The sequence below is a fragment of the Colias philodice genome, chromosome 6, assembly GCF_061535455.1.
Source record: "Colias philodice isolate Cphi_HAF_F1 chromosome 6, ilColPhil1 Martin Lab GWU primary, whole genome shotgun sequence".
In the NCBI taxonomy this organism is placed as follows: Eukaryota; Metazoa; Arthropoda; class Insecta; order Lepidoptera; family Pieridae; genus Colias; species Colias philodice.
This window is the reverse complement of record NC_143091.1, coordinates 2,114,547-2,140,831: the sequence shown is the minus strand read 5'-3', so window position 1 is coordinate 2,140,831 and position 26,285 is coordinate 2,114,547. Positions and strand designations below refer to the sequence as shown.

At 32.1% G+C, this 26,285-nt stretch overlaps 1 protein-coding gene across 6 annotated transcripts in view; it reads left to right on the top strand.

The window, feature by feature from the left end:
* The window catches only part of Rab32 (RAS oncogene family member Rab32), a 34,521-nt gene extending 9,266 nt beyond the window's left edge, over window positions 1-25,255 (top strand). The window contains exons 1-5 of one of the 6 annotated variants that reach the window (XM_089696133.1): window positions 5,524-6,456; window positions 16,962-17,175; window positions 20,534-20,715; window positions 21,680-21,823; window positions 24,052-25,255. In XM_089696133.1, the coding sequence (XP_089552259.1) occupies window positions 5,539-6,456; window positions 16,962-17,175; window positions 20,534-20,715; window positions 21,680-21,823; window positions 24,052-24,177 (1,584 nt within the window). In that variant the 5' untranslated portion in view covers window positions 5,524-5,538 and the 3' untranslated portion in view covers window positions 24,178-25,255. Of the gene's footprint in view, window positions 1-5,523; window positions 6,457-6,485; window positions 6,691-6,804; window positions 6,944-12,715; window positions 12,986-16,961; window positions 17,176-20,533; window positions 20,716-21,679; window positions 21,824-24,051 lie in introns of those variants that run through there. The other 5 variants (XM_089696134.1, XM_089696138.1, XM_089696135.1 and 2 more) reach the window with 5 other exon arrangements.
* The last annotated feature ends 1,030 nt before the right edge of the window (window positions 25,256-26,285 follow it).

Sequence of the window (26,285 nt, the reverse complement as noted above, 5' to 3'; positions counted from 1 at the left end):
GGGTCTTGACAGACAGACGGACATAAAATTGATCCTATCAGGGTTCCGTTTTTTTTCTTTTATCGTTTGGAACCCTTAAAATATATTTTAGATAGTTTATCTTTCTATAAAAACCATGAATGAGATAATTTCTTTTTATCATGAAAAATACTAAACATGTCTACGTAAATGGAAAATTAAACTATTTTAAATTGTAGACATAACCCAGTAAATAAAGAATTTAACCTCGTACTAAATTTCCGATCCAATTTCATTTTTATTTTAGGTAAGTAACTAAAGCATCACTGACCATAAAAACACAAAATGCTGACAGATCCAAGCGGAGCTTCGCTCGCAATCTTAAAAAAAAGTTTTTGGCCGTTATCTCGGAAACTATGCACTTAAGGTCAAAAGTTATTTGGACTTTTTTGTAGAGAGTAAAATTTTGCATCTTTTATACCCTGTAAACTTTTTTGTAAAACTTACCGTTTACGATTGGCCTATGGCCTATTTAATGAAACGGTTCATCGTTTTTGGCTAACAACTCTTAAAATATTGGATTAATCACTAAAATTCATTTATCCATTTTTTAGTACTAGTGCCCATATTTTTGGAGTTGTAGAGTGTTAAAATATGTAGAAATGCGGGCGCTCGGCGAGTGACGCGGTAGCCCAAAAGTATTTTTATGGATGTAATGGAGACGAAGAAGAGATATGCAATGCAAGTGAATTTTCGCCGTTTCTGAAATGAATTTTTGAATGAATTTTTCAATGAATTTTCAATGAATTTTTTATGGTCATCATCCAAAAATGTGTCCCTAACTTCAGCTGTTTGAGCGCTGAGCGTATGCCAATTTGTTAATCAGTCAATTTAGAGGTAAATGATTGCACATAGATATTTGACTCACACTCACAAACGAGAAACAAGAGGATTACGTTTGTGGTCAATCGTGCGCAAGCTTTTTGTTTAGATCGACTTTCGAGTGTGAATTTTCTTACGGATATTAAGTTTTGTAGTCGGTACCTAGACAATTTATTTTTTATATTTGGTTAGGTAGGTACCTTCCAGGTCAGAGCCAGGGTGGGGCAAGCGCCCCACCCTGCCCCACCGTGGCTACGCCCATGGCGCAATCACCAATTTGTTGATAACAAAGCACATAATATGAGAATCACAACATACAATTTATGTGGGTAAGAGCACTTTAGGTAGAAATACAAAGTATACCTAATGTCTTAAAAAACAACTTACGTCTTCAATTCGATTTGGATTTTAATATGATCCACATTACGAGTCCATTCAATGATCAATAAAATTTCATTATATTTCGTGACATAACATTAGTTAAACATACGTTAAAATTGTATAATTTTATAGTTATGTTAATGTAAGTTATTTTATATTACGCAAGAATAATCGTCATGTATATTAAACTTAAGTATAGTAAAAATTAACCTTGATAATTGTGTAACATAGAATAACTTGAACACTAAAGGTTATACTTTTTATTTTCTCCATATTTTTCCCTAATACGTATTATGCAATACCTATACAATGTATTTACTACATATTTAAGTATATTGTATTTCACACCCACCTTTTTAATTTAATTGTCTTATTTTTCTATATTTCTGCTATTTTCTAGTAAAAATTACGCACGAACGAACGAACACGAACTTTTTATTAGTTTTTCTATCTATTATAAGATTAGCTCAAAAACTGCTTAAGTAGCCAATTTTTTAAATTTTTTATCTGTAGAAACCGGTGCGCGTGATAAGTGTGCAATAAAGTTTTCATTCATTATTTACTTGCTTTCTACTTATTAATGATAAAAAATAAATTCATCAAAATATATACAAAAATAGATACACAATAAACACGTCTTTTATAAAAAAAATAGTTATGAGTGAAGCGGCAACATTTAATTATTTAAATTGATACAATTATTTTAATTGACACAATCTTAAACTTTTTTCGTATAAAATACAAATGTAACATTTTTGTATCACTTTTTTTTCTTTAATTAAATAATCACATGGATTTTTATTACATTCAATAAAGTAGTCCAATTATTTACTATGTAATTTAGAATTATATAACTCCAAAACAGAATGTTTTTATGGCTCTTAGTGGTTCTTCTATTTTGGTGTCAATTAAGTCGATTTCTTTACGGTTTACAACTTGTATAAATATGACGTAACTTTTAAATATTGTGTCAGGGATTTCATTAAATGAAAATGATAATCTTAATGCATTTTAAATTGAAAAAAATCAAGAGACTCTTCATGTCGAAATCGACATGAAGATTCTCTTGATTTTTTGAATGTTGTTGAAATCTAAATAGATTTCAACAACATTATTAAAAAAACTAATCAAATTAATAGCATATTTCATTAGAAAAAAGAGTAGGTATTATGAATGAATAACTGAAAATACTTTATTGCTTTGAAAATACATAAATAGATATACAGTGCAACCTCGATATAACAAATCTGAAGGGAACAAATAAATATTCGTTATATCAAGTAATTCGTTGAACTGAGGTTTGTTATGTTGAGGTTAGGTTGGTCTAAAATTCGTTATAAAGAGGTCTTTTACGTTTCTGATCCATTTCAACTTGAATCTTTAACAATAGTGACGAGCAGCAGTGTTCACATTACTTTCCAATTTAAATTAAACAAAAATGATCGTTTTACGAATAAAAGCACCCGTCGCGTCGCGACATGAATCACATACTATGAGATTAAGAGTCATTAGGTACATTGGTTGGAACTTTATATAAAGGTTTTGGGTTGACGAAATTCGTTAATTAGAGGTATTTATACTTTTCTTGATGGTTAAAAATTCGTTATAAAGAGGTTGTTCGCAAAAAATGTTCGTAATGTAAAGGGATATTTTGTATTGAATCATAGGGACAATTCAAGGGGATTACGAAAAATTTGTTAAATCGAGGAAATCGTTATATTGAGGTACGTTATATTAAGGTTGCACTGTATATAACAAATACAAGACTACAGAAAAAGCAAAGGGCGGCCTTATGACTTATCGCTAGGTAGCGATCTCTACCAGGCAACCCAACAATCAGAGGAAATATAACAATATGATGTGAGATTATTTATGTAAAACTATTTTTACATTTGTATCTAATTACTTCGCCTACAACATTACAGTATTTTGGTCCGTGGATATATTAGGAATATATAATTAAAAGATACATCATTTTCTTATGAAGGCGATCATTTATATTCTAATGTTAACTACATAGTTTGTTATTGCACAATATTATATATTATAAACTGTAATAGTTAATTCTGGTTTATGAACGTGTGTTTTGGTGACAGGGTCATTAATTAAAATTTTGGAATGTCTACTGTATTACAAATTTGTTGTGTGTTTATAGTATGTTGTAGTCGTTTTAGAATTTTAATTAATTAAGCAAAAACATAACCGGTTTAAAAGAGAAATGTTATTGCTTAATCATTTCTGATACCTACCAGGTTTAATTTGGTTCCTGAAAATCGTTATGGATGAAGATCTTGAAAGAATAGCTAAGTATTGTATGTACCTATGCCGTGATTTCCTCTCGCCATTAATTTATTTTCAAACGAAAAAGATGGTTCGATCGAGGTTTTTTGAATGTTTTAACGAACTGTTATAAAAGATACAAAAATGTAATGTGACCATTCATTTGACTTTTAGAGAAAGTCGTCTGTATTATTTAAACGTCGATAATGAGCACTATTTTTGTAATTTATTATTTATAACGCGTGCTTTAAATAAATTAAAATAAAATTCCAATTAAGCGTGATCTAGTTTTGAGTATGAATGGAAAAGTTTCCTAACGGATAGTGATAAAAATAAAAACAAGTATCTACATATAAAAAATAAATAAATTTAAAAACAACTGTTTAACTTTGAATAATTTTATAAGGCATTAATTGCTTTGACCGTGACCATGACCGTATTGGATCGTGTGAATATTCCAGAGGATATGTAAATTTAATATTTTAACAAAATTAATTAGTAATATTCCTAATTGTCGTTGCTTTTATTTTTAATATTAATATTCGATAACCGAGATTCGATTTTTATGTTGTTGTTGACAATGATTAGGTACTTTTTTGCATTTTACATTAAATATAAAACAACACCTACCTACTTCTAAATTTCACATTGGACAGCTCAGAAGTACCCAAAAAGTCTCTTTTTATTTAAAATATATATTTATTATATTTAAATATAATATATTCAACTGTCAGTTCCAACGTTTTCTTCAGTATTTTCTTTAAATAATTAATAATCCTTCGTAATGAAATCAAGTAATCTTTTTTAATTAGCTCAAAGGCTTAGTGCGGTCGTCGCAGAAGGTAACCGATTAGACTTCTAGTAAGTCGCGGGTTCGATTCTGGTTTTCATTGTTTGTTTTTCTGAATTTATGAATAATTACGTATAGAACACATATTATATAATTTTAGAACTTTTTTAAAAGATTGAAATTTGAATTATTTAAGTTGAAGTATCAATGATTAATATAATTAATAGTCATTTAAAATTCTTACTAAATTTTATGTGATCGATTCCAAAGTCTAGGTAATATGACAAATGTTAATCGTTTAAATATGGTGATGTGGCTTGAGAAAAACATACTTTATAAATATTTTTAGGAGCGGCAAAGATTATCTAATCTCTTAAAGATGTGAAACTGGATTATATCTTACTTCTTAATGTTTGAAGTGTGAAACTATTGTCCAATATTGTCTATAGTATTACTAGCTAGCGGGGTCGATATCAAATCTACCCAGTTTGTATGGTTTCTGCTCCACTAGATACCTTACAAGTGCCACCAACGTAACCGAGAATGGTTCATCAACTGATAATCATAGGTCAACAAGCAAGGAAGTATATTTTGTGTGGATTTTCGTGAATTGAACTGATCAGGCGCGAAAGGTTGATACTTGCCGGGTTTCCGCTTAGTGTTTGATGGCTTAGCAATTTGATATCAGTATGAGGTGTTGTATATAAACACGTGATAGTATGTTACAAAATTTACGTAATTAATAAATTCTGTATATTTTGTTTTATGGAAAAATTGGTCTCACATAAAATAATTAGTTGATCTGAAATATCAACCTTAAAAAATGTAGAGTCGATTATAATTCTATAGATATTAAATTTTTAACTTAATAAGTAGGTAAGTAAACTTAAAATGTCATAAGTTTAAATTTCATATTACAAGCGAACTCTGTTTAAATATTATATAAAGTTCAATTTTAACTAAAATGTAAAGTTAATTTTTCAGTTTAACTTTAAAATTGTTTTTCTAATCTAACATCACTACAAAAATATTATATTCGTAAAACTTAAAAACAACTTTAACAAAGTATGTGCGTCGGTAAAACTTCGTAAATTTTTCCTATACTTCGACGTAATACAGATACGATATATTCGGTAGTAAACAGTAGAACCTTGGGAGCAGTTTAGCAGTTGATCCGTGGTTTACGGCGATCAGGAGCAAGGCCGAGCGGCAGAGGCTCAGGGCGGCGGCGGCGGGCACGCGGCAGTATGTCCCGCGCGCTCGCCGACGCCATGCGGGAAGACGAGCCGCCCCCGCCGCCCGCGCCGCCGCGCCCCGCGCCCTCCCGCCTCAAGCGAACGCTACGTACACTCAGCTCGCCTTTCCGCTCCGGCTCACCCTTCCACATCGCCTCGCTCAAGCGAACAGGTTCCGCTAAATCTTCAGTGTCCGACGGCGAGATCGCACGTGACGAACGCACCATGCGTAAGAAAAACAAGAAACTGCGCGCCGACGCGCCCGCCTCCACGTCGCGCAGCAGCGACAGCTCGCCGGTCGTCAAGAAGAAGGACCCGAGCCTGCTCAAGCGGATGGGCAGCATCGGCAAGCATCGCTCCGACAGCACGGACTTGTCTAAATCCGAGCCGGAGCCCGAAAACGCGCCCCGGCCGCAACAAAATGAAGACGCGCAAACGACAGCTGACTCTACGGTAAACAATAAGCCACAGAGATCGTTCGGGACCGATATAGAAATTAAGTCGCCGGAAGAAAGTGTTTCCCCGGAACAAGTTTTCAGTCCGATAGCCGTCGAGCATCCGGTCGCGATGCGCGCGTTCACGAAAGCCGGCTGGAAAAAGAGGAATTTAACTGAAATTCAAAAGCCGATCGAGGAGCCGAGCCCCGAAGGTACTATGAAACGGCGGATCGCGTTCGTATCACAGTTTTCGATGTATCAATCTGAAGAGGACCGCGACGACGAGGAGGAAGAGGAGGGGAGAAAAGGTGAAGTGGGGTCGCTGGAGGAAGCGGTGGCGCTGGCCCGCGAGCGGCTGGCCGGCGGGCGCGAGGCGACGCCGCCGCATTCGCGCGACAACGTCGACACCGAAGAGGAGGGGTACGCGGACGCAAGCATGCCGGCGTACGGAGACCTCATCGAGCCCGAGAAGGCCGGGAGCGGCGACGGACCGGTGAGTGCATGCGCGCTTGACTGCGCTGGCCGGCGCGGGGCGCGTGCGCGTCGCCGCCGCCTCAGTGGACGCAGGCCGCTCGGGCGATGCGCGCGCGCCATGACCTTCGAGGAGACCGCTGACGAGTGTTACCTGACCGTGTGCGAGTGCTGCGGCTTCAGCGCTGAGACGTCGCTGTTGTACCCTGTACGTTTCATTTCACGATAGTTTACAGCGGACGTCGCCATGCCCTTCGTGAGTACACGCCTAGCTTCCCGTGTGCTAACCGCTTCATTCGATCGCATTCATTCGAAGTACAATTGTTTTGTTTTTTCAAGTGCATGTTATTTATTTGACGGATAAAGCGGTTCGTTTTCGTTAGGCGGTTGGAATTTTGTCTCGTTTCGGAACATTCTCGTTAGTTATATTTGTTTTAAATAGCAGAAAGTTGGAAATTATGTTGGTGAATTTGATTTCTCGAATGGAATTTCATCGGACGCTTAATAAGGCTAGTGAAACAACTTTTTTTTTGTCCAATCTTTGCATGAAGCTAATTATAATAGGAGGATTTTAACGGTGAAACCTGTTTGTTTATACCTACCTGGGCTATAGTGGTAAATTTTTTAAACAACAACTTAAAATATTATGTTACATTAATATGATTTATAGTTGACTACAATATCTACGATATATTAGAAAAGAAATAAAATAATCTGATCATATTGCATAATGAAATAAAGTATTATTTTCACATTAGGAAAAACTTTCCTTAACTAATTATCGCGTGAAAATAGGTTCAATTGAATATTAAAATAAAATAAAATTAAATGCTATTTACAATAATAGATTTACATATTATGTCTAACATATTGAATAAGAAGCACAGAGTAGGTATATTTGCTTCACTTCATGTATCTAAGTATCCAATACGCTTGAAGTTAGAATATACTTATTACCTATATTTATATACCTACTATCTACAACTAATAATTAATTTATAAACAGTCAAGGTTTGCGGAAATTGTCTGGTAATTATTTTTTCTATAGTCTATTCATCTTGTCTTAAACGGGTTTACAACAGCTTTAATAATTTATTTAATAGATAAAAAACGCGCATATTTCTCGTAACGTAGACGAAGTTAGAAATTTATAGGACAAACTATTTAGTAAGGTACGTCTTAAAACTGCCAAAATAAACTACGATTATCTAGTTACATATAAATGATATCTTTTTTATGATTACTTACTTTAGTTTAGTTTTAGGGAATAACGTACCTTCCTTAGTTTCGTAAACCCAAATTTATAGTGATAAGATAAGCTTTGAAAGACATTTTTCTAACGCTTCAAGGCCTTATCTTAATTTTAGAGACATCTAACGTTAAAGACAACGATAGTAATTATATATCATAATTAAATAGCTGTAATTATTTATGTTTCTTATATGTCGTACAAGGCCTATTGTTTATTCTCAAGGCTTAAACAACATTGTTGGTGAGATTCATAATAAACTGTGGAGACACGATGATTGAAGATTATAACGTTGGGGACGTTTAAATTACAATTTGATGTTAATCATAAAGTAAGGGAATTAACAATTTTTTAACATTTCGTAAATTTACTGCGAAGTCGAGAAGGTAAATATCTATATATATTTGTGATTTTATACGAATTTATAATCGTAAAATACGGTTCTAATGAGCATTTATATGATACTAGTGGTCCGCCCCGGCTTCGCCCGTGATACATGTTTCGCAATAAAAGGTAGCCTATGTCCTACATCGGGTATCAAAATATCTCCATACCAAATTTCATGCAAATTGGTTCAGTAGTTTAGGCGTGATTGAGTAACAGACAGACAGACAGAGTTACTTTCGCATTTATAATATTAGTATGGATTTTAAAGGTAACTTCAGGATTTTCTTTATCGAGCAAAATTTTTCCAATCGTGTTTTGGAAACAGTCATCCCATCACACATACGTTCTGTAATACATATTAGAAATTTCAGTGCGAAAAAAAGAATTAGCTATAATTCTTATTCTAGATAACAGTCCATTTTGCCGTTTTCACCAACTAAGGGCCCTTAATATTGACACTCTACAAACGTAACTTCGCTTGTAGAGCTTCCATATTAAAAAAGGTTTGTACCTTTTACAAAATATTTTTAATGATTCTTACCTCGGCTAGCTATTCATTAGCTATATTTAATATCTAATGCAATATAAATAAACTTTTTTTAACCTTTTTATGAAACAATGTAGAGTCATTTCTAAATTCGGTAAGTTTTAAAAATGCCCTTTCACATAGCTGTTTGTTTACGTTCTACTCTTTTAAAGATAACGATATTAATTAAATAAATAAGTATAATAAAAGATAAAAAATTGTCCTAGATATTAAAAAACAAATAGATACGCAATTAGCTATTCTTGTTCATTGAGTAACAACTTTAGATTGGGATTATATTCCTACTAATGCTTTGATAAACCAGTTTTAAAGATAGTAATAAAACTCGTGTCCTTTTTTATCTTTTGATTTTTCTATATCCAACAGAGATGTGACGCACAATTAGCATTCTTGTTTTAGAAATATATTAATTAATTTAAAGAGGACATAATAAAAACAAAATGGTGTTTTCATGTCAAAACATAGTTGTTTAATATTCACGGGTCAATTTCATTAAAAAGCCTGATTTAAATTAGGCCTCTAGGTTATTTTTTCGTGAAGAAACCAAACCGCTTTTCTTTGGGATTTTGCGCTAGCAAGTTTTATCTAAACCTGTTACGCATAAGAGAAAATACTGAAATACTTTGAGATGAGATAAGCGTGGAAATAGCGAGGCATAAAATAAATTTTCATGCGATACTACTAAGTTGATATAAAATTGTAGAAACTAAACTAGTTTTAATACACATAGTATTAAAAAATTTTTATTGAACATATAGAATATTTTCATGTGCAACTGAATATGCCGGCAGCAAAAATAATAATACATATTAGATTGAAAATAAAACTATCATTAAATCGCCCTTGAACTTTTACTTAATATTTGGGTAAAAAGAAATAAAATTAAATCTAAAAGAAACAAGGTCGTTTTAAGTTCTAACAATGCTGATGTCACCTTAGGTTGCCTTAGATACAAAAATATTTCGTTATTCTTGTTTTTCTGATAAATAAAAAAGCAATGCGATTTTTAAATATAGTATTTGATGAAGCTAACACACTTTTCAGTTTTCATTTATGAAGCAAAGAGCAAAACAATTTTAACAATATTTTCCAACAATAAGTTAATACAATTTTAACAATATTTTTCAAATAATAAGTTTTAGAAATATCTCATTAATAAACTCGACATTTTTCTTTCACCTCATTAGCCCGACATTGCGAACAAATCAATTAAGCACCGATTAAATAATTGTTTTATAGTGAATACATTGAAAAGAGATTATTTAATAGAACACTATATGTAATTGGCTTTGAACACAGTATAAATACCATTTATTACCTGTAAGTTAGCTATTAGAAGCAATCACAGGGAACTGAATGGAGGTAGGAAATTTCAATATTTTTTCTCGTAACAACCTTGATATGTTAAACCTGTAGTGTATAATTATTTAACATTATCATTCCTTAGACCTACGTTATCTCAATTTTAAACACAGTCATAATGTTCTTGGATAACTGGTTTTTTTATTATAGGGATGAGGGATTTTTTACAATACCTGATTAAAACCAAGCATAACACGTTTAGGTTTTCGCTCCGGTTTCCATTTTTATATCGCTTTTGTTGTACCTATACTATAAACAAATTTATTATTATTTCTTAAGTATACAAAAAATTATTTCTAAAATGTAATGAAAAGCTAGCTGACCCGACGGACGCTGTACTGTCTTCGCGCAAACTATCATACCCGTAAAGTTTTAATAGTCGTTATCAGTTTAATGAGGTTATCTTTTCATGAGGTTTTCTTTGATAAATCCTTATCCTGACAATAACGAACACATCAAAGTAAGAATTATCGAAATCGGTCCAGCCGTTCACACGTGATGCCGTGACCAAGGGAAATAGGGATTCAATTATGTAATTCAATTTTATAATCATAAAATAATCATTCAATTATATAATCATATAGAGATTATTATTATAAAGCGTAAGGAAAGCTTACCTATTTGGTAATTTCCAAATTATAAACAATTAAAATATAAATTAATTGCGTCAATAACTTTATATAAATTTATACGGTTTCATCTGAATTCAAGGCGGCTTTTTTCCTAATTACTAAATTGTTAGAACTTAGAAGCTAATTAATAAAATTATAGGCCAATTTTCCGAAACCCAACAAAGACGGATTGTGGCTTTTGCAATGTTCCAATAGCAGTTTACTTCAGAAGGTTCCGTAGAATAGTGGGCTTAATATTTTTGTCTTTGTCGGATTTGATATTTTATGTACCTGTACATATTTATTTTAGGTAGGTCTGTTTCCTAAAAAACATTTCATATAATTTCTCTTCCTTATTCTCAACTCACCGTAATGAAGATATTAAAAAATCTGGAAAGTAAAATCATTGCTGATTATTTATTATATATGGGTATAGACCTTTAGAGGAAATTGCGCTAATACGGCTTACGAACTATCTCTAGAGCAAATTTTACCCAAATTTGGTCAGGCGTTTCTATGAAATAGCAACCAGCATCCATCTCCAAAGCTGTTGATTCGCTATGAAAAACGTAAAATAAAAACCTATTTTTCAAATGAATCCGGACACATTATATTCTAATAATATATTCTAACATTAGCATTCTTCTGCAATTAAGTGCATAAAGAATAGATGCAGACTTGCCTTACGCAATACTTGTCGTGCTCACAATAAACAGTATATATGTATATTATAAGTGGTACAGCTATTAGCTATTTTGAAGGATTTTAGTGATCGATATAAATCGGCTCAAATGCCTGGGATTGTCAGTGGTGCGTGCAAGTAATATGATAGAGGCGATCGAGTTACCGCGGTCACGTTGGTTTCACATCACCCCGTACTGTATCTATACAAGATATAACGTTAACAATATAAGCCCATAGTACTGATAGGCTGCGCGTATTCGCTTTTCGCAAATGAACGAGGACAGTAAATTGACGTTTTCCAGTGGACTGTTTCATTTGAAAATCGGTGTTGTCAATCTGCAGAGATTGTTGGAGAGGGTGAGTTAAAATTATAGTAGATAAATATCAAAATGCCGTAGTTTCAACTCATCTTGTAGAGTCACTTCACTTATAGAGAAAGGAAAATACTATGTTGACATTTCTATTTCTAGTGCATTGTTTTCTTTAATCAATAAGATATTAATAGATGTAATGTATTTAAATATGTAGTTTATCGTGAACAGTAGTAGAAGCAGGTTGTATATGTAAACTGTATTCTCATTTGCGCGTCAGACATTCAATTCTATTTCTTGAAATGTAGTTGATGAATTAGCTTTAGAATTTGATTCATTTACAATTGTTTTAATTGCATTAATAATTGTGCTAGAATAAATGAGTTCACGCGTCGCTATGATGTATCATATATGCGGATTATTCCCTCCTTAAATCAACTAAGTAATCTAAAAAAAATGTTATATTATACGTGCTATATATAGTACATAAGTACGTTAATTGGATTGTTTCTGGATCGTCACCGAAATGCGATAAAAGTGATTGACTTAAATAGCATTAAAATAGTATTAGCTGTTGCGGGGTCACACTATGGAACATGATATGAGATTAACTATTTATTTTATTATTTTAGTGTGTCTATTGGAGCATATCTACTTAGAGAAATTAACGTGTATAATCGTAACTTGTATGTTGACAGAATTTTAGAAATGCTATGTCATGCGTCGTAAATTATTAATCCTACAAAGATTTTAAAGATTACTTTTGTTAATATAAACATTTAGGACTATGATGACTCGACATAATAATCACAAGTTTGATTTACTCCCCGGTGGTTATTTACCACAAAAACTTCTTAAAATTATAATATAGAGATTTGATAGGAGAATAAAACTCTATACTAAATGAATGATTTGGATATGCATATTCCTTCAAAATTCTCAAGTGTTTTTAGTTTACAAACACATGTATTTCTTTAGTAGCATTAGGTAAACATAATTACTCAGTAAGGAGTGCAAATGACAAATACTCGACTCGTTATCATTGGCCGATAACACCACCCCACACTTTACTGTACTTAATAAATAGACGCTTAGTTGCTTGAACCAATAGTTGTTCATATACTTCGTTAGTGACACCTCGAAATTCGTTCTAGAACATTCGGGAATTGTTCTCTATTCAAATTGTTCTTTTTTAGTTTTTTTATTTTTTATTTTTAAGGCGCGAAAGATGCAAATTTCGTTTGACAGCTAAGAAGTGTTAGGTGCCATGTTAAATGACACAGAAGAAATTCTATATCGTTTGAAAGTTCAATTACATTGGTTGTACTTTTGTGTTTCTTGACGAACAGTTATAATATTATTTGTGATCGTGAATTATGTCGCCGAAGCAGAATCGGGGTGTAAGTTATTTTGTAATTTTTATTTGTGGTACAAGTGATCTTAAAACAAGGTTATAATATAGAATGGCAATAGTTTTCATACAGGCTAATAAGGTTAGTTTATGGTGTAATATTATCTGCTAGGTATTATTTGTTGCGACATACGGCATACCTACATTATATGCCGGTTGTAGTTTCAAAACTTTCTCAACAAACCCATATTATATTATGATAAACACGCTATTTTGACTCTCCGTTTAGGTAAATATTTTGTTAGACGTTTTTCAATTGTTTTAATTGCTTTGTCACTTTTATAAAGAGCAAGTAGAGAGAGGTTTTTTTTAAACTTGAAATGCCTCATTAGGTACAATTTAAAAATGCTTAAATTAATTACATGATAGAGATTCTTGACGGCCCGTCTCTACAAAAAGACACATTTCGGAATTGGTTTTTTTATAATTTATATTATGAAGATATAAAAGCCTTTCTAAAATAAGCTTAGTTGAATAAAAAAACGTTTCAGAGACGAGATTCAGTGTCTAGCGATCATATTTTTGTGTTATTTCAATAACTGTGTAATGTAATGTAACTCTTGTATTTTTATTTTTGCCTAACGGATCTTAGTCGTCCATTAATGTACATAATAATTCAATAAAGGATATTTTATTTATTTTATTATTTTATTTATATTTTGTAATTTCTGATAGGCTTAGTAGTTCTGATAATAAATGAATTGGAATTTAGTAGTTTGATTTAATGATTGGAACGATCAGTTAATGACAATTAACAAATTACCTCACATTAGTTCAATGATGTTGTTGACATTAACGAATGAATAGATTAGTTGTTTAGTTCACAACAATGAAACGTACCAAGTATTTCAAACAAACTTGACTTGGTAATTGGTATTTAGTTTTTTAATAGTGATTTGGATAACACTATTATTAATTACGGTTTAAAGAACATTCTACATGAAATATGTTGAGACGACCATTATTATTGATATATTTTGGCATAATCTATAAATGAAATTGCAATTTAATTTATAAATATATCTTAATAATTTATATTATATAAAATATGGTTTCTTTGGTATGCAGATCAAAGTGTCGCATATTATTGTAATAATGTATAATTTGATGATAAACTTAAGCATTATGTCAAAGTTTTGTACATATAAAATTAATATTGCAAAATGTGATATATTGAAACTATTTTAACATTTCATGAATGCATTTGAATTCTCAAGGTGGTGATCATACAATAATTTAAATCTTTTGTTCCTTATTTATGACAAGAAAATATGTAGTGATAAAATGTTTAAATATAAAGTTTATCTAAAATGCCATCAGATGCTGTTTTTATTTTTTATAAATGATTTCATTCCGTGTCTAAAGTTAGATAATCGTGGGAAAGAATCGTGGAACAAATGTTTCTTTATTGTTTTATTTTAAGGACCTTTTATAGAAATAACTTTTTATCGAGACTCTATAAAACTTCCTTGTTATTCATACGGTTTTTTATAAAAATAACTTTTTATGGAGACTATAAGTATTATGAAAATTTCATGTTGTTTTTACGTAATTAATAGACTCCGTGATGGACCAATTATATGAAAAATGTCAAGCTAAATATGTATTTCAGTGAACCATACCAACTATGTTTATAAAATACCCATGTTTAGTAAAATGTTCTGTCTTCATGACGCTAAACACTATTTAGATCCGTTTTTTAAAGCTTAACCTATTAAGATAACATTATATCATTAATATAGATAATGTTTTTATATTAGTTTTTACATCAATACCTTACTGTCTTCATTAAGAGATAAACAGGTCACAATGGGTCCCCGCCCCCGGTCCCATCTGATGAATGAATATCCCAATTAATTAGTATAAGCCTGAATCGTCATTGTATCCCAATGTTGAAAGAAACATTAATTTTGTCAAACGATTATGTCAAAGGTCATCACTAGGCGTTGGTCAAAATATAGCTTCGACATTTATTTATTGACATAATTTAACTTTAAAGTTTCATGAAAGGCGTATTACATTCAATGGATCGAATTGTTTTCATTTAATGCTCTGAAATGCATGTTTGTTCTATTTTGAATTACCAGGTAGGTACTTTATTACGTGTGCGAGTAGGTACAATACCGGAATAAAATACTTTTCATAATAATCTGTCTATAGTGTTGTAAGTATTTTTAAACATATCGACAGAAGGTAGTTTCTCGTAGCTTTTTTGTTAAACTCAAACTCAAATATTTATTTATTTCTTCTACTCCTAGAAGCATTTTTGAATCGTTATAATAATTTCTTAACATTTACCACCGATTCGAGAAGCAGTACCTATGCAGAAGAACCGGCAAGAAACTCCATAAATTATAACTCTGTATCTATCGAAATGCCTGAAGAAATTAGGCGTAATTTAGGTAGAGCATACCTACAATTCTTTTCTTTCCGTTATAAACACGGTATAGACTTTCGTGTCTCTTATAAAAACAAGTGAATTAACCATTAGAATATAATTAGCTTGTTCACGCGAAATCATCGACTGCAACCGTGTTGAATATTCACACATTAATAACATTTAGTTCCTTTGTTTTGTGTCCATCAATTTGTTTCAAATTACAATTGTATTTTTAATTATTTCACACATTTCTACGTTAAACATAGGTATACAGAGAGTGGACAATTTTGTACCTTTATATGAATAGAAAGACAATTAACTCCTTGTTTATGTAAGCCTGAACTTTAGACGATAATTAATCATAACATAATAAGTATAAAGTCGTGATTTCAAATAACGTTTTATAACTATAATCTCTCCCTTTTTAACAACGTTGCCGGCAGCAACGAAGCAAAAAACTATAAGATCATTATGGTAGTTTGTTTTCGTCTCGATAATCTAACTTTAAATATAGTGTTGGTTCACATCTTCGTTGGAATTACGTTCTTAGAATATACAGATAAGATCAAAAGTCGCTTTTATATGTAAAAATCTTATTTTTCGGTAATGCGTGGGAAAATATCTGAATTATTTTTTAAACGTCTATAGCTGATAAGAACTGGCTTTTTAATTCTGTCATAAGAATCAAGAATGCTTAATTAAGAGATAAGCTATTTAAACTAAATATTCTCCAGTAACTCTAAGGTGAAATGAAAATCATATGAAGAAAGCATGTTATTTATTGTCTTATTGATTACGAATACAACTATTTGTACCTACCATTTATAAATAATATAAATGCACCAAATTGCTCGAAGCCTATTTCGATAAGTTTTTTCTTGTAATCTTATTAGGATTTTCAGATTTTGTTTTGGGTTTTGATTGGATTGTTTAGGTTATGTTAAGTGACGTTAGACATTCAAAAATACATTGATGCTTACCTTACATTTCCAGGTGATGTAGATCCTTATTTTAGGTTCCTTTTTTATGACGTCATCATTCCTGTCATAAGCCCTTTCCCTTTAAAAGCTGGCAACTAACTGCATGGGTCCGGTCCATCAGGTGATCTTGCTTGTAACAAACTTGCTAATAAAGTAAAAAAAAAAATAAAAAAAGTCACTGATGCGCTGGAAATTATTGTCTTATCACTGATTTTCGATACGTGTACAGAGTTTGAATGAAATCTGTCCGTTTAAAGGAGTGGGAGATGAAGTTAATAAAAGCGTGTTTAAAAATCTTACATATCCATACACTGGCTGCACTCCGCGGTTTAACCCGCGTGGCTCCGCTTCTGTTGGTCTTAGCGTGATATAGCCTTCCTCGATAAATGGGCTATCCAACACCGAAAGAATTTTTTAAATCGAACCAGTAGATCTTGAGATTAGCGTGTTCAAACAAACAAACTCTTCAGCTTTATAATATTTGTATAGACTCTTTGCAGTGTCTTGCAACATTAAGCACTAAGAATCTCTGCGTTATTTCCATACAAAGCCACGTTCATTCCATACAAAAACAATCATACTTATCTATCCATTCCTCCTTGCAGTCTCACGCCACATCCAGTGCTGAGAGGCGGGAACACCTATACAAGATCCTGGTTATCGGCGAACTGGGAACGGGGAAGACGTCCATCATCAAACGATATGTGCACCAGTTCTTTAGTCAGCACTACAGAGCGACTATTGGTGTTGATTTCGCCTTGAAAGTGCTGAATTGGGACGCGAATACTATTATACGCTTGCAGCTATGGGATATTGCAGGTAAATATTGTTCTATATGAGGTATTAGGTTATTATTCAATTCATGTGTTGAATGATCGAAGTGAAATAAGTTTTGAGATCTGTACTTTGTTCCCTCGCATCTGTAAATGGTTACATAATAAATTTACTACGAAATTCATATATTCGTAGGCCGTATTCCTATTTATATTATATGAACAAATTTCACATATTTTTTAGTTAAACGGAACAACAGGGAACAACTTATTCATATTTTATAAGGGGTGTTTGCGAAGATTTAAATGGTCAAAAGAAGTTTCTAGTATCTTGAAAAAAGTAAAAAATTAAAAATGTTAACAAAAAAAAACATTTATGTCAAAATCATACAGCTTTCAATTCAATTGATGTAAGACAAACGTATAATGTAAGAAAATAAAGGAATATTAATTTAAATATATTAAGAGTATCTTTTGCATATAAAATGGATGAAATGGAACTAGCATTTGCCTGGATGTTTATGTCCTTGATAATTATCTACTGCCTTCTATTTTTGGCCCTTGTTACTATGATTCCATATTAAAATTAATAAGGTATGTTTTATTTTTCTTATAAAATAAACATAATAATATTAATTTACAAAAAATAGTAGAATTTGTGGTCAGTTCTTCTGTAGAAAGTTCTTTTCTAACCGGTTGTACTTACCTACCAAATTTCATATAATTGGTCGATGGAGGAGGTTCTATGTTTGTGTGTGTGTATTTTTTCAATAAGTATTTTGAATGAATACTTTAATATTTAATTCAGTTAATGTAACATTTTTCTGAGTAGAAATTGTATGCCATGTCTGTGGCAATGTAAAGCACGTGCCTGCAATCTTCTTTTTAATTTTATTCATCTGTTTTTAGTTTGCTATTTATATTTTCGTTCTGAAATTAATCGGTAATTTAAAAGTAAAAGTTGTACATTAAATAATAAAAACACAGCTGGATATTGTTACATATCCGAATTAAATAATTCATTTTTATTTATCCGGCATTGTTGTTATATCTAATTGGCTAACTGTACTTAGGCAAAAAGGTTTTTCTTTTTTTTACTATAGTTTTCCATACATATTCAGGTGTGACGTGATTGCGCGATTTAGCGGTTCCTGTACAAACTAAAAAAAAGACAAGTGGAGTTACTTTCACATCAGTCAATTAAAGTAATTTATAATATAATATTTTATTACTACTTTTCTCACTTGTACCGTGACGTGACTGTTAGGGTGCACTCACACACATCAGTCACCGTCAAGTCACCGATGACTGATCGGTGACGGTTTGTGTACGTATCCACAAACACCAGTCACCGTCATGTTGTCCGTCAGTCACGTCGCCGGTTTGACTGAATCATTGAACACATACATCAGGTTAGTGAGTGATTAGACGTGTGTCACGCTAGAGAACATGTAGAAATTGACGGTAGCACGACGCTGACTGAACTGAGACGTGACGGCACCGGGTGAGTGGGGATAAAAGTATGATACATGTATGGAAAGATTATTTGACGTGCCTGACCGGGGACGTCACTGATAGATTTCGTGCCGGCGACTGTCATGTGGGAACAGAGTCATACTAGAACTATTGATACATATTTTTTTTTAATCCTGTCCGGTGACGGTTTGTGTACGTATCCACAAACACCAGTCACCGTCATGTTGTCCGTCAGTCACGTCGCCGGTTTGACTGAATCATTGAACACATACATCAGGTTAGTCAGTGATTAGACGTGTGTCACGCTAGAGAACATGTAGCAATTATTGACGGTAGCACGACGCTGACTGAACTGAGACGTGACGGCACCGGGTGAGTGGGGATAAAAGTATGATACATGTATGGAAAGATTATTTGACGTGCCTGACCGGTGACGTCACTGATAGATTTCGTGCCGGCGACTGTCGTGTGGGAACAGAGTCATACTAGAACTATTGATACATATTTTTTTTTAATCCTGTCCGGTGACGTGCCGTGACGGTGACTGATGTGTGTGAGTGCACCCTTAATTATCCACTAAAATACGTTTTTAATTTTCAATAAAAATATGTAATTAAAAAATAAATTGAGATATTTTAATGATTAATTAACTATATACAGTTTGTGTGCGTGTCTGTCTGTGATCCATCTTAATAACGTTTACATCATGCGTGTTTTCTTAATATTTTCTAAGTTAACTACACGCTATAAAAGTGGCGTAAAAACATTGCATTAAGAACTGAAGGAAAAAGTAGCGGCTAGTTTTTGCTTTGGAAATTATAAATTATCCATTTGCAAAAGCAAATTGCGTTTTAAATTCGTTGTCTCACTTTTATCGTTATTAAATTATGTAAACAACGTTTTAATAACTTACTTAATTTTAAATGCATAAGAAGATAAAAGTTTATTGACCTGTCATTTTCAAACATTTTTTTTATCGATAAAAAGAGGGACCAAGTCTTAGTTTTTTGAGATACCATTCTTCTATTCGGGTTAACATACTTAATTAGTTTTCTACCTGAATTTAAAAGACAATAGTGTAACCTGTGTAAAAATACAAAGGGTGGATGTAAATTTAGAGAGTGAAGGATATAAGCTTTTTTTAATCTCAGTTTTAATAAGGGGTAACCGACGACAAGCAAAAAAGCGTCGCCTTGTAACAATGAATTGGATTTGTGGATGTCAATAGAAAAATGATAACAGTCTGTCTTGATGTTTCTAAGTCTTTCGGGATGCTTTTACGATTCAATATTTTTTTACTACAAAAAAAACTAGGACAGTTTTAATTCGAAGTGTCTTTCGTTTTGTATGTTAAGTAGGTACGCAATATTATTTATTTATTTATAATCAAACGAATACTTTATTTACTGCTATAAATATGCTGTGCTTTTACATAAGAATATTTTATAAGGAATATTACCCGTTCATCTAAATTCACAAATAAATTATGTGCCTACTTGTTAATTTTATATAATTATAGCCAAGAGTATCTCGACATAATGTTGATGGTAAACTAACCTTTAAATAAATTGGATGTTCTTAGTAACTGCGAGAAATAAGACAAGCGCTTTGTAACTATCTACTAATTTCTTGATTGATTTTACGCGTGTTTTGTTCTCAACATATTTTAATTTATCTAATTAAAAATTATAAGTTTTTATTATGTAACCATTTACAGCTTGCGCTACTGTTTCTAATTTATACTGTACTGTTATTGACTATATGTATTCTTCTCCCCGTAAATATAGATTATAGACCAAGTGCATACACACAAAATGTGTTGTCTTTTTATATCTATCTATAAGTTGCTTTTTACCAGCATATACCTACATTTATTAATGAATGTTTTTACTTTTTACTTACCATTATATTATTTTTTACCCGTACAGGCCAAGAGCGTTTCGGCAACATGACGCGGGTGTACTACAAGGAAGCGGTTGGCGCGTTCATAGTTTTCGACGTGTCGCGAGTGGCCACATTTGATGCGGTTGTCAAGTGGAAGAATGATCTTGATACTAAGGTGCAACTGCCCGATGGATCGCCGATACCGTGCATACTGTTGGCTAATAAGGTTAGGACATATGAATTTGGTGATTACTACCCGCTATTAGTCTGAGCCGGTAGGAGATCGAAATTCACTGATCTGATAACCAGATGAGACATATTTATTTTAATATAATTTATGAGCATGCATATGATCATTTGCCTGTTAAAAAGTACTCAAGTACTATTTTTTATTTTATGGTTGTTATATTTTATCTGCATACGAAAGTTTAAATAAATCAGTTCTGCGATTTCCCTGAAAATCTAAATCTAAGAATCCTAAGATTCTAAAATCTTATCCAGATAATATCAGCAAATTAGACTAACTCACCAAGATATGTTATAAATTTTCTTCATCCTATAAAGTTGCAGTTGCGATGAAAAGATCCATCTGTTTTATTCAATGTTTTTCTTGCACTCAGTGTTTCGCTCGAATGATTGATGTTTGTTGATGTGAATTTCAATTGGTATTTTTCATTTAGGTTCATGTAATTGAAATATGTTACAGTAATTATAATTTTTTAGCCTTTGGTCTGAGTATCCGATAGATAACTTTTACTAGATTTCACTGAAATGCAAAACTATAGATACCCATTAACTAACAAAGTACATGCAAATTATCGACTACCTATACGAGTAGAATGGATGATTGTTTGTTGATGCATTTCTCAGAAATCAGCAATTGCATCGTGACCTAAATATCTACTCAGTATTAGGATCAGAATAATTTCATGAATATAGATCTACAATCGTAATTTGTGGGTTAAAAATTTTAATTATTTATTTTGAAATGAAACTTCTTTAGGCGCGTTGAGAGTAAAATTGCAAGGTCGCGTCATTGCAATACCGTGACGTCCGCGTCATGGAGTAAGGCAATGTTTGGTATATTTGAATTTTGAATCTTGCCAAAGAAGTTTCACTTCTGACACGTGTGCTCGGCACACAAGCTTTTTTATAAATGGTTTGTTTTACCTGTACTTTTTTTACCCCAGTGCGACCAGCAAAAGGAGGGTATTGTGAACTCGCCAGCGAAGATGGACGAGTATTGCCGGGAGAAGGGATTCGCTGGTTGGTTCGAAACGTCGGCGAAGGAAAACATCAACATTGAAGAGGCGGCCCGCTCATTAGTTAATAAGGTGAGAAAAAAATTGGTTGTCTGTAAAGTCGGTTTACTGGCGATAGTTGAACGTGACAACGTCCGATTGTGCTTCTTTGTCGCTCGTTCCGCGCTCTGGCTTGCACTTCAAGCCTTACATGGAACGCCTCAGAGCGAGGTAACGCCGCATAAGTCATGTTTTTTCATACTTAGGTACCTGAAGAACAGTTTCTCGATACAAAAAAAATGTGTGTCAATTCTAATGTACAAATTTAATGATCAAATATCCATTGTGATTGTTTTTTTTTTCTTTAAATTTGGCTTAATCATGGATTTATAGGAAATTCAGTATTACTATCGAAACACAATTACTTATATAGGAATTAGTGTTTAGTTTTCTTACAATGCTAATACGATGATAGTACCGTCAAATTGTTGAATGGATTCAAAGCTTAACAATAAGTATGTATATTAATATATTTATCCATTGTGTGTGAAGCAGCAAATAAATTATGATTGACATGCAATGAACGCGTTCCATTGCTACGTGTAATTACGATGTACGTATTATCGTCATTGTAATTGGATTCTTTAGTTCTTAGATATATTTTTCTGTGTTTACTTGCGTTTGTTTATTGTAATGAACCCTTAGTTTGCAAAACGTATTGTTTTTGGTGGAAAAATTCCACCAAACTCTTTTTGTTTTAAACCTCACAGAGGGCTTTGTTTTCCAAAATCTTATTTGTCATAAATTTTTTCATTCACCCTAGAGTGCATAAAAACTTGAAAATCGTGAAATCCGAATTTATGCGCAAAATTATGCTTAAAAATTTTCACGTAGTGGTCACTAAAGCATTACATATTATTCAATAGATATGCACTCTAATGCGTTAACTTTAAATTAAGACTTGACTTTCATCTTCAGTAAACCATCGTTTATTTAATTGGTTAACGACCTATTTCAAACAAACCACTTTTACCTCTTAATAGGAATTTAATTCAATCTGCCATCAATTGACTTCTACAAAAGAATATTCAAATTTAATATCTTCATAACACGTCTCATCAAATTATGTATATCCAATTCATATAACAGTTGCTAAGAACACGTTAAAATATAAAATATATACACAAATTCCTTACTATAAAATTAATTTAAACGCTGTTTATGACCTTGTGAAGTATAATTTTAAATTTACATATTTATAAAAGCATGGTGTATTATTTCACAATGTTGTGTAATGCCATTAGAGAATGAAACAAACGAGTGGCCGTAGCTAGTTAAGGTGTAGGAAACGATAAAAAACAGTCCGGTTTTGGTATCCAGACGATTTTGTAGTTTAAGAGCTGGGTAGAGATTTATTATCAAAAATGTTTTTTCTTTCACTTTTATGACACTAAGTTATTATTGTTTATTTGGGATTTTGTTTGGTATTTTGGGATGAATGTGTAAACTAAATTTTTATGCAAAACCTATAGCATTTAATGCCGAAGGAAATGTTTACCTTGAAAATATTTTACCAGTATAAACTAGACCATAATAATTTTTTCTTAAGTTTTACAAATCACTACAACATTATGTTTTTCACTATTTATTGATTATTCCCTAATATTAGTAATAATATTTTTAAATGTCATCTCTTATGCTATATCACGAGGGGCCATGGATATTAAGCTCGCTTGAATAATTTATGAAGCTGTCAGTTTTTTATTTCAAACATATAAGAAAAAGCTTTTAATTCCATCGGCTTATCTAATGTCTATCTTACCAAAACCGTCATAGAAAACTCCCACATTGGTGGATTACAAAAATGTTTTTTTTAGATACCATCATTCGTTGACTAATTGATTTCTTCAAGCGGTTAATGTGATAAAAAGTACCTTTGGTAGGAAATAATTATGTATTCAGTACCAAGATTCAAGAAAAGGTTACATCGTCGCGCTAGAGAAGATTAACATATTCGTGTATATTTTATCATAGAAGCGGTCATGGTATTAGCATTGAACTTCTATAGATAAATACCACAATTTACAGTACTATTGAGGTTATTAAAAATATACGCTCACCTTTGTTCATGTGCTCATTACACCCCCATGAAACTAATTACCATAAGTTTTAATAAGCGCTTATTTTTTAAATAATTGACTTGATGGGAAGATTAGATTATTATCTAATAAATGTTAATATGTTTAGTCGTTAAGACGTGAAAACGTAAATCATCGGGATTCTATGAATTAATATCCTAACCCACTATATTTTTTTTCCAGATACTCCTCAACGACAAACTGCTGCAGAACAACGACAAAGATGGCGAACGATTCGCGCTCGACCACAAGATTGCAAATGGCGAAAACACGCGGGACAGTGGCCCCAGCAAGTCGTGTGCCTGCTGACCGCTTTGAACAACTGCACTGAATCACAGTAAAGCCACAGTAAACAGACGCGAACAGTAGGGAAACTTCAATAAAACGTTGGAAACTCCGCACATACGACAACGAGACTCCAAAGGATACTTCTAAGCATTTGCCCGCTTGAGACTTGTCGATGCGTATGTGTTTGTGAGTGAGCCGTTCCGATCGTTTTTTTGGGAGATACGCTACTTTTCGTATCTGATTACTGTGGTATAATTCTATAATACTGTGACTGAACGAACCTCGCTTTAATATGAACAATTTTTTATTCAACCTCTAGTACAATGACGATTTTGTTAGCGGTTTTCGATCTTTAGCAAAGCGTCATTGCACTAGCGCGATAGAATTTATACCTTATTTTAATAACTTCGCAGAACTATATAAACATTTTTATTACTAAGTTTTGTTTGGACAATGTTAAGGCATTGTGTCTAAGATTGACGCTGATCACCCCACCTGTATTTGTAAATGTGAAATGTCATTGCTTTTACTCTTGCACATTATAATACCACTTGTGAACAAATTTTGACGTGTTTAATGTTTATACTATTTCGTTTGTATATAATGACGACTTGTACAATAACTGTGGCCTTAGGTTTGTACTGTTGATAGATACACATACTCTGGGGATGTTTAGTGTAATGTTTTCGCAAATCTGATTATGTTTAATAATTATATAAACTATGTTTGAGCGAAGATATTGCTTGAGTAAACTATAAATTATTTATCCGTATTAATGTTTAGATGTTTATATTATAAAATGTTTCAAGTGCCTCTATACATCGAATTTAAATTAAAATACGATTTTTAATATACTATACGGTTTTATCCAATATTTTGGACATTTCTCGAACAGCGGAATGTATTCGCGAAGCGAAGACGACATCTTTTTTATTTTCTTGGACTATTTTCAAAAACTCGTGCCATGTTCGGCTAAAGTCATAATTAGTTATGTTATTAATACAATAGAGTATAGATTGAGTTAATATTGTAATAAGTATTACTTATTGTACGTGAGCGTGTGGATTTATTACAGAATAAATTGTTTTAGAAAAATGAATGATGTTTAATTTTTCTTGCGTAAGTTAAGAATATAACCGAAATTTCCTTTGATATTAAACAGCATGTGTTCCGTCACATTCGCTTTGCATTTATCTGAATCAAAGAAAAATAAATAGTTAGGTATTATATAATATTTATACATACCTACTTATTAAGTTCATTTCAATAATATAATACATATTATAAACGAATAGATAGGTAACAACTTAGGTAACAAATTATTTAACGCATTTTAGTTGATCAAATTTATCAAAACTGAATTTGTTATAAATTCTCGATAATTTAACGATTTGTCAGCCATGATTGACAAATGGTTTAATACCATTCAATTATTAAGCAAAAACAAAATCATTTGGTATCTCTAGTCTCGATCTTGATACTTCGTGCGGGTACGGACTTAGGTTAGGTTCTTACAACAAATGTGAAATACCAATAAAATAACATAATACATAACGTTCTTTTGGTAAAAAGGAAATTATTTTATGAAATATTATTTCCTATATAATAATTATTGTTACTCTATCATATCTTTATAAGATCACATAAAATATAAAAAAATCTGTTTTTGTCAAGTTGATATCATTATATTATTTTGAAATGAAAATACATCAGGCGAAAAGATGCAGGTTCGAATCCCGCTTCGTTATAATTTTTTCTTTCCATTCTTTAACATTTCTCAGAAAAATACATTTAAATTGGTGTGTGAGTGAATATAATTATACCTACAATACTGTGTAATAATACATAAATAAAATAAAATAAAATAAAAAGCCTTTATTGTTGATCTTAATTTAAATTACAAAACTTTTCTAAGTATGCCTCAGAACTAATTACTACTAACATTTACTAACTAATTATACTTTATAAACTCAACAATTTAATTTATATTTAAGTGATTTCAGTTCGGCAAACGGTAGTTACTCCTCAACTTGTCTTCCGACAAAGGCCTCCTCTAAAGATCGCCATCGCCAATAATACATAATATTATTTAATTAATATTTTAATAAACTAAAACACATAATAGTATA